Source organism: Tachypleus tridentatus, chromosome 13 (genome assembly GCF_004210375.1).
Source record: "Tachypleus tridentatus isolate NWPU-2018 chromosome 13, ASM421037v1, whole genome shotgun sequence".
Lineage (NCBI taxonomy): Eukaryota > Metazoa > Arthropoda > Merostomata > Xiphosura > Limulidae > Tachypleus > Tachypleus tridentatus.
This window is the reverse complement of record NC_134837.1, coordinates 218740299-218753109: the sequence shown is the minus strand read 5'-3', so window position 1 is coordinate 218753109 and position 12811 is coordinate 218740299. Positions and strand designations below refer to the sequence as shown.

The 12811-nt window shown below is 33.5% G+C and overlaps 1 protein-coding gene across 2 annotated transcripts in view; it reads left to right on the top strand.

Annotated features, from left to right (window-relative positions):
• LOC143236669 (L-fucose kinase-like) overlaps positions 1–12811 on the top strand; it is a 61721-nt gene that overhangs the window by 1251 nt on the left and 47659 nt on the right. Inside the window, exons 2-3 of one of the 2 annotated variants that reach the window (XM_076475054.1) lie at positions 9395–9549; positions 12001–12056. In XM_076475054.1, the coding sequence (XP_076331169.1) occupies positions 12024–12056 (33 nt within the window). In that variant the 5' untranslated portion in view covers positions 9395–9549; positions 12001–12023. The remainder of the gene's footprint in view (positions 1–9394; positions 9550–12000; positions 12057–12811) is intronic. The other variant, XM_076475053.1, reaches the window with a different exon arrangement.

Here is a 12811-nt window from a genome sequence, read left to right as displayed (position 1 = left end):
TCAGTCAAGAAGCTACATTCTGGGAACATCTTGGTGGAAACATCCACCCCAAAACACAGTGAACTTGTCTTGCATTTGAAGGCCATTGAAATATGCTCGTTGAGGTTACTCCCTATGCTACTTTGAATTCCTTACAAGAAATTGTTGTTGAGAGCGATTTGAAGAACATTGCTAAGTAGGAAATTCTCACTGGTTTCTCCAACCAAGGAGTTTCTGAAGTAAGGCATATTTGCAAGGATGGAATTATACTGCCTGCCAGTGTTCTGATTTTTACATTTACGTTATGATGTCAACCTGCCTCTTACAAGATGTATAATCTGAACTGCCAGGTAAGGCCATATATTCCCAGTCCTCTCAGATGTTTACAGTGTCAGTATACTTCACTCCTCTTTCAATTTTGCTCTCCAATGACTAGGGAACTAGTGATACCCAGAGCATTGTCAATACTTTCAGCAAAACCTTTTCTCATGTATCTAGCACTTTTGTTTCATCCCCACCTTCATGGCCATTAAGTCTCAGGCAGAGTGATAATTTTTTTCCTTTTGGACAGATGTCTCATTATTATAATTACCCCTTTCCACTGGTGGAACTCAAGCTTGCTCTTCTTCTGTTTGGCAGTACATCAGTTGGACCTGATAATATTCACAATGAGACGCTGTGCCATCTCTCTCCTGCCTCTCTTGCTATTCTTTTGGTTGTTTTTAATGGAGTCTGACAGGAAAATTTTTTTCTTGATGCTTAGTGCCAAGCTTTTGTCCTCCATTTCTAAACTTGGGAGGAATCCCAAGATTCCTTCAAACTATTGTCAAATTGCTTTGACAAGCTATCTCTGTAATGTTTTAGAGAGGATAATTAATGCTCATCTTGTTTGCTCCTCAAATCAAACAACCTCCTCTCAACTGCCCAGTGTGGGTTACAATGACAGCTCTTCACTGTGGACCGCCTAATTCGACTTTAAATATCGATCAAAAGCCTTTTTCAGTGGAAAACTTCTTATTTCTATATTCTTTGACCATGAGAAGGCTTAGGACACAATGTGGAGGTATGGCATTTTGCAAGATCTCCATTCATATGGGTTGTGTGGTCATTTACCCACTTTATTCAAAACTTTTAATGGACCACCAATTCCAATTTTGTGTGGGCTTGACACTTTTCTGTTGTTTTCCACAGGAACTTTGAGTCCTTCAAGGCTGTGTTGTGAGTGTCACACTTTTTAGTGTAAAGATTAATGTTATCACTGCACAACTTCCTCCTATTGTTGCAAATGGACTCTATTTTGACAATCAGTGATGTCAAGAAAACCCACTTGTAGAGAAAAAATATGTATGCAAAATGGCTTGTTTGGGTTGAGAACATTTTTTTCGAGAGAGGAGTGAACAACGTTTCGATCTTCTTTGGTCATCGTTAGGTTCACAAAGAAAGGAAGAGGTAACTGACTGGAAGCTGACCACATGTTTGAAAGGGGTTATTTAACATCAGCTTCACATGGGAGCAAGAAAAAAGCAATCAAATATCATTTCTTAACCTCAAAATTACAAGAACAGGTACACAATTTAAAACAGAAATCCACCAAAAAATCACCCATACTGGACTATACATTCCTTGGGACTCAGCACATGAAATAAAACAAAAACTCAACATTCTAAGAAACCAAATAAGCACAGCCATAAAACTATGCTCATCAGATAAAATTAACAATGAATTAGACAAAATAAAACAATACTTCATCAACATCAATAATTTTCCTCTACAAACTGTAGAAAACATTATACGCATACACCTAGGCAAAAAGCAAAATCAACCAACAAAAGTAAATATATCGCACGGATTAAAAATCACGAAACCATATACTGCTGCATACTATATATTCCTAACATCAGCAGAAAAATAACCAACATTTGGCAAAAACTATTAACAAAATATGACATTCCAGTTAATATGAAATTTATTAAAAAAAACAGACACAAAACTAAGGTCTATTTAAAAACTACACTGACAAACACCACACCAACATTATTTATAAAATACAATGTGATAACTGCCATAACTTCTGTATTGGAGAAACAAGTAGAAAAATGGAAACCAGATTCAAAGAACATTAAAAAGTCACCTTCACATGTTTTGAACACTGCAAATCAAACAAACACAACATAACCATAAAAACACCCAAATACTAAATAAAGAAACAAACATAAACAAACACAAAATTAAAGAAGCCTTATTTACACAACAAATCAAGCCCAAAATAAACCAATACAAAGAAACACCTTTATACCCATATTAAAAATAATATAATAAATAATAATAATAAAATAAATAATATAAAATTATATTTTCAAACATCTAAGCATGCCCTCTACATTCTGACACTCAGTTATGCAACCCCTTTCAAACGTGGTCAGCTTCAGTTACCTCTTCCTTTCTTTGTGAACATGATGATGACCGAAGAAGGTCGAAATGCTGTTTGCTCCTCTAAGTACGAAATTTTCTGAACCCAAATGAGCCATTTTTACATATATCTATTTTGATGACTTCCACATCTTATGTCAGATATTGAGCATGAGTTTATTGAGAGATAGGTTCAGACCAACATCAATCATTTGTTGAAGTGGACCACAGCAAATAATTTTACCTTTTCTTTCTCTAAAAATGTTTGCATGCACTTTTGCAGTCAATGGGGTATTCACTCCAGTTCTGAACTCCTTGATGATGATGTTCTTTCTGTAGTCCATTAGGCAAAACTTTTGAGCTGATCTTTGATTGTAAGCTGACCTTCATTCAACACATCATTCAGCTGTGCATCAAGTGTACAAGGGCACTGAGCAATTCCTTGTTTTATGATACTGTAATTGAGAACCATTTCTGGTTTTTTGACATCCACATCATTGATTTTCCATCCAGTTTCCTTGAAGCTCAGGTCGTACTTCATTGATAACGTAAGAACATCACATTTGTCCTTCCATTTTGCAGTCACATTTCCATGATAGGTGACCTACAATTTCTCCCTTCTTTTGTTTTGCACTTATAATTTCCTTAGGGTTACCCTTTCTGTTGACTCATAATGTTCCCACAAGGTGAGTTTGATGCTTTAGCAACTCCTTTGCTAAATCATTTGATGTACAGTGATTATCTGTAGTGATTATTCTTCCTGCATCTAGGTAGTCTTTTGCAAGATCAAGGACTATTTAAGTTACATGAGTGAATCCATCTAAAGGATGCCCTCACTGTTGCTGTGTGCTCTGTTTTCCAGCAAAAACAGTGTTGGTTTTGGGGTAACATTATGGATCACATAGTTTATACACTTTCAAACCAAATTTATGTGTCTTCACAGGATTATATTGATAAAACACTTGGCAAACTCACCATGGCACCATTGTTTCATCCACTGCAGTGCATTCATCTGGAATATTAGCTCTTGAAAAAATTTTTCCATGAATCTCAAGTAACCTTCCAATTTTTCCTAAATGATCTCTCCCAATTGTTTGATTATCTGCAAAATGAACAGAACTTAGAGTGTGTGAAACCTATTTCTTGACATTAATTATGGTATGTAAGAATTCATGTAGAAGAGATCTTTCTGCTAGTTGTAGGTGATCTTTGGGTATCTCACAAGTCCAATGTACATAATAATTCCAAGAAACGTCTTTACTTCATCACAGTTAATGTCTTTCCACATGCTTATCTTTGTGTTACCAGCTGTCTTAGTTTTCTTTTTTATTAAATACTGCACTTTTGCAGTTTATTTTCATTTTAATTTGACTGTGGAAGGCCTTCAGAGAGGAGTTTATTGCTTTTCACCTAAACTAATTATCCCTGTTTTAAAGTTAATGATTCATAAAGTTTTCTGGTTACATTAGGTATTTTGATATCTAATTATCTTAGACCATTTACATTTCAAATTGGACTTAAATGACCATCATCTCATGAAGAAAAGCTCAATCAAGTTACAGTAGAAAGTTTCAGATTTGAGTTTTTGTACTTTTCATGATGCTGCATTTAAAAACTGTCAAGATTTTCACTGTTTATCAAGAATGTGCACATTTCAGTTTCATGTTCGGTAATGCTAAAATGTGTGAGAAAATTATGAGTTTCTGATATAGTACTCTACTTCTGCTCACATAATAGATTATTTTACTTATGCTGCCTTCTATGTACACAATTTTTGTTTGCCTCTAGTCTTGATGTTTCCACCCATCCTTACTTGAGTATGTGTGGTGTAGCTGAACTGTAATATAGAAATTAAGATACAACAACTCTCATCTTAATATTAGTACAATAGCTTGTGATCCAGTTGCACCTAATACTGCTATGGTTTTTGGCTGCACATTTTTTGGCAAAGGAGATCTTGGCTAAGGTGCTCTTCACAAGATAAAATCTTTCCTGTGGCATGCAATATTTCCCAAGTCTTGATCAGATCTCACATTTCCTGGGAAATTCGTTTTTGAAGATGAAGAATTGGACAGCATTTTTTTTAACTTCTTGGTTTTGTTGTTGCTTCCTGGTCAACCTCTCTAAATATCCCTTGTCCTTCTTTTGTCTTTCTGGACCTGATCTGTCAGGTTTATCTTCTGCCATTTTCCTCTGTTTCTTTTGATTCTTCCACCCTTCCTCTTCATTCTGACCCAATATCCAATTGTTTAAATTGTTTTTTTTTCCTTCCTGCATATTCTGGTCCATACTGAACAGTTCCTTACCCCATTATATGCAGGTGCTGACATGTTTCAGTCTCCATGTTTAGCTGACTCACAGTCTTTGACATATCATACATTGGAATTTTCGCATATGGATTCTCGGACTTTGGTACTACTCAGTGTTTCATCTTATCCTTACTACTGTCTCTTCATATCTCTTATTCATTCATCTCCTCTCTGAAGCTATCCACCATTTTCCTGAGGGATTTCTGCAGATATGTATGTTCTCCTTTTCTCTGTGTTAGTGCACTTATATTCTTCAGCTTTATCCATCCTATGTAGCTGTGTTTTTTGGTTGGGATCTTCTTGGCAGGGATGCCCTTTTATCACCTGTCAGTCTGCTTCTGATCTGCAAGATCTTCAAATGACTTCTTTCTTGCACCAGTCAGTTTTTTGATGATATTCCAGATACATTAGAGTTTTGTTTGGAGGCTGCATATCAGCATTCCTGTCTATTCTTCCTTGTTTCTAGTCTTTCCTAATTCTCTTTTGCTCCTGTTCTGATGTCTCAACCTCCTTCATTCTCCTTTTTACTGGTACCACCTTTCTGTATTTTCTCTGTGAGTCACCATATTGCCCATCATTGCATTTTTTAATGTCAGTATCACTTCTGGCTTCTTTTTGGGTCACATCAGGCTTGCATATCTGTGGTTTTTTTTTTGGAATGGAGTTTTGGGTTCTTCAAGTTCTAACAGAAGGTCTATTTCTATAAACTTCTCTCTCTTCAATGTCCATTTTCTTGCCAACTCTCAGAGTTTTTTCAGGATCTTTTGAGGAAGAACACTAAAAGATAAGTTTTTCACTCTTCTCTGGGTTTTTATTCCTGTCTGTTTTTGTTCCCAAGAAGATTGGGGATAAGCACCCTGCAATCATTGTCTCTTAGATCAGTTGTTAAGGGTGCTCGCAGTATCAGTTGCTTTCTTTTCAAACACTGAATCTCATTTTTGGGCTCAATCTCAACAAGTCCATTTTCTTGCTCATTACATTCTGGGTATTCTAAATCTTGTGGCAGATTGACTAGATCCTACTGAGAGAGAGAGGTCATTTACTCCATATATGTTCAGGTGATTGTGCTTTCAGCTGGGTACTCCTAGATTCATTTGCCACTCAGCTCAGTACCAAACTTACTCTCTTCTAGTCTGCAGTTCCATATTCTTTGCTTCTAGTATTGGTTGCATTCAGTCAGGATTGGACCAGTCTTTATTTGAATGCCTAGCCTTTCATCTGTCTTCTTCTCAATGTTCTCTTTCTTGTACAAATACTGTATGTTAATTCCTTTCCATCCTCCCATTCTGGCTAACACCACTATGGTTTCCATTCTTCAAGTGCTGATAGCTCTCATGTAGCTTTGCATGAAATTCCAAACAAACCAAATCCATTCTTCAATCTCCTTTAGTCATCTTCTTCTATACCTTTTTCTCAATACCATCTTCAGAAACTTCAGTCCTCCATCTTTTATCCTGCTTTAACCACATTCTGTCTTTAATGTGGGTATTTGTAGTATTTTATGAAGTGGTTCAGACTTTTTAAATGGGTATCTTTTCACTTTTTTTTCTTGATCTGCTCTTCTTTGCATTTTCCATTTTTGGGCTTCCCACAAATGAAGTGTTCCTGATCTCTCTGACTCTCCTAATTGGCTTTTTCACAAGGTTTATATGTTCCTACCATTGCAGATTATAGAGCTGCCTTGTCCAGTACTTTTTCTTTTTCCCACTTCTGTCACATTTTTTTCCTCTTCCGTTTCTCTCATTTCACTTGATTTGTATGTTTCGTCAAGTTCTTCTTCCTCCATTCAAACCTTTGGGCCATTTCTTCTGTCTCTCCCATCTCTTGGTGTGTAGACATTGTCAGCCAGATGTTATTGCTAATGAAGTTTCCTGTATTGTTTATCATACATGTTCTTTATTCAGATCTATTAGCTCATTCATAATGCATGTGCACCATTATTTGAACATTATTGCCACAGCCTCCACATTTTCTTTCACCAAATCTGTCATTTCACCTTTTTTCTGGTTGTTTACTTCTGTCATCATTTAGAGGAGATTGTGAAGGCTGACACATGGACTACAGATTGTGAAGGCTGACACATGGACTACACCTGACATACTTATTTTTCACAACCTGCATCATTTAGCTGTCTCTTTTTCATGTGGCTATCACTTGTCTTCTATCATCATTCTTCATACCCTATACTGGATCTAAAAGGGTGAGTTCTTTTCTCCTCTTACCTTTACAGCAGCTCCTTTCTACTTCTCTATGGTAAAGAGTGTCTGTCCAGGTATACTTAACTTTAAATCTTACTGGTCTATAATGCTCACTGAAGAGGTGGGATGTTCTACAAGACAATAGAGGTTGCATTGTAGTATTTTGCTTTATAAATAAGGCAACACCAGACTGTACAAACTTATGGGCTGTCATGAGTAAAAAAGTATTGGAATCATTGTCTATCCCTCCAGGTCTGGTTGAATAAACTGGGACTGACCTACTTTTAAAAAATTAATTTTCATGGTTATCCATTGCACTTTCTCACAATTATGCATTCTTCCAGATGCCCCACTTAATTGCTACCTCCATATCTCCTAGCAGAATACAGGAGTCCTTGACACTTACCAGTTACAGAGTTCTTTTGGGGTACCTTCAGAAGAGTGCTCATCTGGATAACTTTTGCACTGGCCCCTCCACCATTTCAATGTGAAATTTAGCTATTATATAAGCAGAAGTAATGTATCATGTTGGAAAATAACATTTTTCTATACTAAAAAATGTATTTTAATAAATGCATACCTCCTTCACTTCCCACCCATCCTCTTCATTTACAATGCATCATTTTGCCTATCTTAAGTTTTGATAGTACTGTACAATATAAAGGGAATCAACTGTGCTAGGAGGGTGTGTTGCACTTCTATTAGTAAGGGTTGTTAAGCACTCATTTGCTTACTGCAGTGCAGTTATACCACATGTAATCATGTGAGGGTAGGTAGGAACATCAGTGTTAGTGGTAAGCCAAAATTATACATATAGATGGCAGCACAAGTTGAGAAGTTATGTGAGAGGAGGTAAGCATCCTTATCAAATACATTTTTAGTATAGGAGAATGTTAGTTTTTGACTAGGAAACATACTAATTGTAATAAAAAATAGATTAGTAAATGCTTTAGAATATTAATTGTGAGGTTTTCGTGATTTATGCTATACCTTCAGAATATTAGAAATGAGTTTTTCATGACTTACACTATACCTTCAGAATATATGATAGTTCATAATATGTTAATATTCAAGTATGTGTGTGTGTGTGTGTGTATTATAACCATAATTTTTTGAAAGCCAAAACAAAACATGGTAAAATTAAAAAAGCATTGTAGCTTGCTACAATGTGGTATTATAAAGTGTATCCCAGGTTTTGGAGGTGACTACAGAAGGACCCACATTGTAGTGGGGATACACCATCTATCAGTCTTAACCTCCAATTTGCTAGTCTCACATAAGAAATAGACACAAGTAGACTAGAAATTAGGAGAGCAAGATGTTGGTACTCAAGCCCACAAAGTCCCACATCTATATTGTCCTTCACTACCTGCAGACTATTATGGGAAGGTGACTGTTCTTCCAAGTTAAAATAAGAACAAGATAAATGTAGAAATAAAAAAATTTGGGGGGTAAGTAAGATGAAACTTACCTTTTGATGTTAACATTCCTGCTCATAAATTGGAAAGTCAGATTTTTTTTTGTCAAAAATATTCATATTAATATCCTTTCCAATTTATGATTTACTCTCCTTAAATAGTAATGTGCCATACCCATCTGTTATAAACATTATAGCTTCACAGTTATTCAGATATTGAAAAATTTGTAATAAATTACATTTTTTTATTAGTAACATTGAAATACTGAAACAAAAAATTAATAGTTAATGGATTTAATAATTAAATTTTAGATAAAATTATTAAACTATTTTGTAATAAATACAAAAATCTTCTAAAGATTACAAATACTTAATTTTAGTGAAAAATAAGGTTGTTTAAGAACTTGATACTACTTTATGTGGATGTATTCCTTGAGCCATATATAAAAGCATGACAGTCACAGTAAACTTAGTGGACTGATATGGTTCAATGTCATGTTTATTAGTGCCTCTACCATACTGGGGGCAGAAATGCTAACATCAAGAGGTAAGTTTCATCTTACTTACCCCCAAATGTCGGTACTTTATTTTCTATTTTTATTTTAACTTGGGAGAGCAGTCACCTTCCCACAACTGTTTGCAGGCAGTAAAGGGTGATATAGATGTGGGGTGTTGTGGGTTTGATTGCCAACATCATGCTCTCCAAATTTCTAATTTTCTTTTGTGAGACTACCAAATTTGAGGTTAAGACTGATAGATGGTGTATCCTCACCACAATGTGGATCTTCCTTCTGCAGTCACTTCCAAAACCTAGGATACACTTTATAATCCCACATTGTAACTTTTACTCTAGGATCGTTTTTAAAAATGCAGAGTATTTTGTTATTTTTTTAAATTTTAATATGTTTTGTTTTGGTTTTTAAACATTATGGTTATAATATAATTAATCAGAGGCTGGGACTTACTGTTTCTAATGCAATCTTTCCTCATAATTTTATTTACTTATTTAGCATCATTTAAATGTATTTATTTGATTTCATTAATATATATATGTATATATACACATACATATATACTTTTAGTTGCCATGTCTACAAGTATAACAGAACTAAAAATAGCTGTTAGAAGTCTGTCATATATATCTGATCTACTGGGTGTTAAAGCTGGGAAATCTGGTGGTCTCCGTAGTGGTCCTGGTGGTAACAAGATGTGGGCTAAAGCTTTTAAAATGTTAGAGGTGAGTTTTGAATCTGGGTGTAATAATATGTGGTCAAAAACAGTTAAGTAGAGGTATGAATTCTAGTTCAAGCTTAAAAAATGAGTGGTTAAATATTTGAAGTTACTAGAAAAGAGCTGTCATTTGAATGTAATGGAATGTGGATTAAAGTAGCTTTAAGATCCAGAATATGTTTGGAAAAACCTGGCGATAAAATTGAAATTGGTTATTCTTAATTTTTTTTAATGGAAACTAGAATTTTTTACAAGACATTTTCATAAATTTAAATAAAATAATGATCTATATTTCCAGAATGTAACTTTATTATCTCAGTATTTCACTATTACTGCTCCTTATGAAGCTTTAAAAGCAAAATTTTGAGTTAAAAGTTATATACTGAAGATGTAAACCATTATTTTATTTATGGTTATGAAAATGTGCTAGATTTGAATTCTAGTAATTTGAGGTAACTGGTATACACAGCCTTTGGAATGTTTAATAAGGAATTTGTATCTATCACATTTTATATTTTTAACTTAAAGCTTTTAAAATGTCAAAGATGAGTTCTTGTATTAATAAAATAAGGTGTAAGTCAAAGTTTTCAGAATATTAGTGTTGGATGCTGAATTGTGGTAAGTGCATACACTCAGTCCACAAACATTAGGATCTAATATGTGAAAGCACAGGAGTATTAATTTGTCACAGATGGAGAAGTGAAAAAGACAGAATACAACATTGAAATAAAAATAAAATTGTTTCTTTATTGAGAATAAACTAGAAAAAGATGAGTCAGTCACAAAGCTGTTGTTCTTTAACAATAAAAACATCTTAATGAATGAAATGAGTTAATATTTATGTGATGAATTACAGATAAGCTAAATTTTGGTAAAAATAAGGATGAACACATGATGAGAAACAATGATGGATAGAATATGGATGAGTCTTTGCTAGCAAATTGGGTGAGTATGCCAGACTGAATCTGATGTTGTGTGGTTCACACCCCGTTACTGCCAAAAATTTTGCTTTGTACTTTGAGCGTTGACACAAGTATGGTATAAAGATGATGGCTGAATACTACCACTCTATTAGAGTAGCTTAAGAGTTGATGATTAGTAGTATCGACTAGTTACCTTTCATCTAGTCTATCATTTCAAAATTAGGGGTGATTAAAGCAGGTAGTCCTAAACTGTCATTGGGCAAATTTTGAACAAACATTAATATATCTTGGTGCTCTCAGTTGATACATACAAACTGCCTTCTTAAAAATTGGAAAGAACCTTGTCTGACAGCATCAAACTACATTCATAATCCACACTCTGCATCTGACTAATCAGAAAACAGACACTTGGATTTAGAACTTTGTTTTCATGTAACAGTCACGAGGTAGACATCTGTGTACTAGATAAAGTAGGATACATAATAATTTCTTGTGATGCAGCAGATAAGTTTGTCAAATGGATAGACTCCAGAAAGTAATGCCTCAGGCTGAATTTAAAATGTTCCAGATTTGAACTTTGAAAAATTCAGATATTTTCTACATAAAAATAGATATATACTATGGGAGAGTGAGATGTGTAATATTTACATACACAAGGTTTCAGATCATTAGATGTGAGTTCTCGTTCTGAGGAAACAGGATTTGAGCTCAAACCTTCAGAGTATTAGCTATGACATTTTAATGAGATGTGGACATAAACCATAGAATAAAAGATGTTACTTCTTACTTGAATATAAATAGGTAAGGGCTTAAAGTTGTAAAGTATTAGGTATGAATTCTGGTCTTCAGGTAACAAGACAAGCATGAGACATTGGTACATTAAATGTGAGTTTTGAACTTGAAACAGAAAGGATGGTTGAAAATTTCAGAATATTAAATAAAGTATTTATAAAAGTTCTCCTGTATAAGACTGTCTAATTAGTTTTAAATTTAGATTTTTTATTGACCAGTGTTTTTTTAATTCATAATAAATAATCATTTTTTTTCTTTCCAATATTTTAAAACTGTTCAGTAGTTATATGATTGCCACTACAAACTAGCACATTTTAACATATTTGATTTTTCCACAGGTCTTGGTAAACTATGTTCATTTTCTTCATCTGTCAATCTTCTTGTAGTAGACCCTATATATCCCTTGGAATGCTTGGAGCATTTATAGATATTCATAACATTTGATTGCTTTTGCCTCTTTGTTTTTAAATACAAAATAATTCCTTTTTTTGATGATCGGTTTAATGATGACTCTTAAAAAAGTTCTGCTTGCAAATAAATGTTGCACAGTAATGGCATGTTTACTGGTTTAAGTTAATGTTACATGAAGTCTTTTTTTATCACATTATATAACTCCTCTTTAGGGGTGTAAACTTATTTGATGTACTTGTTTATTATGTTAACTAAATTCTGTTATAAAATTCTTTTTACTTAAATAAGGGTTAAATTTATTTATTTTCTTTTAATTTTGTATTGAATTCCAGTTTCAAACTTCCCATCCTTATTGATGACCAGGATATTCAGGAATGCTAGACAAGAGGTGTTTTATTTTTTCCATTGTGTGTTTAATATTCCCTTACTGTTTATTTAGTTATTAAAGAAACTTCTCCATCTGCTTTGGATTTTCAAATACAGTGAAAGTATCACCTACATATCTTCTATATAACAATGGTTTAAAGTCTTTACAATATTCTCTTAACCAAATCTTTTAATGATAATTCAAATGCATTTTCTGATATAGGAGCCAAACTAGACCCCATGATAACTACATCTATTTGATCATGTACCTTTCCATTAAATAGGATGTGATTCTTTAATTACTATTTTGCATATTTTACAAAATACTTCTTTGGATAAAGCATTAGAACTACCTTCATTATTGTAAATAAAGTTTACACATCGCTCACTGGTTTCATCCAAAGATATTTTAACAAATAGTGATTCTACATCAAAGCTAGTAGTTACCACATCATTTTCAGAATTTAATTATTTGATGTTGTGAACAAACTCAAAATGGTCTTTTAAATTATGTTTATTACCTACAAGTTCCTTAATACAATTGCTCAAATAAAAGCAAATCTTAATCCTTGAGACTACTTTCTTTTTTATATAATTTAAAGTATACTTTGATAGGTTTTTAATGACAAAAACTTCACAAAAATTATTTACTTATTTGAAATTGCTTTAAATTATGAAATATTTTATTCTTTATCAATCTTAGTTTTAAAATTTATCATTTTTTGTTGATTATAATTTTATTAGTAAAGAAAAGAAATCTACAGCTATAATCCCATT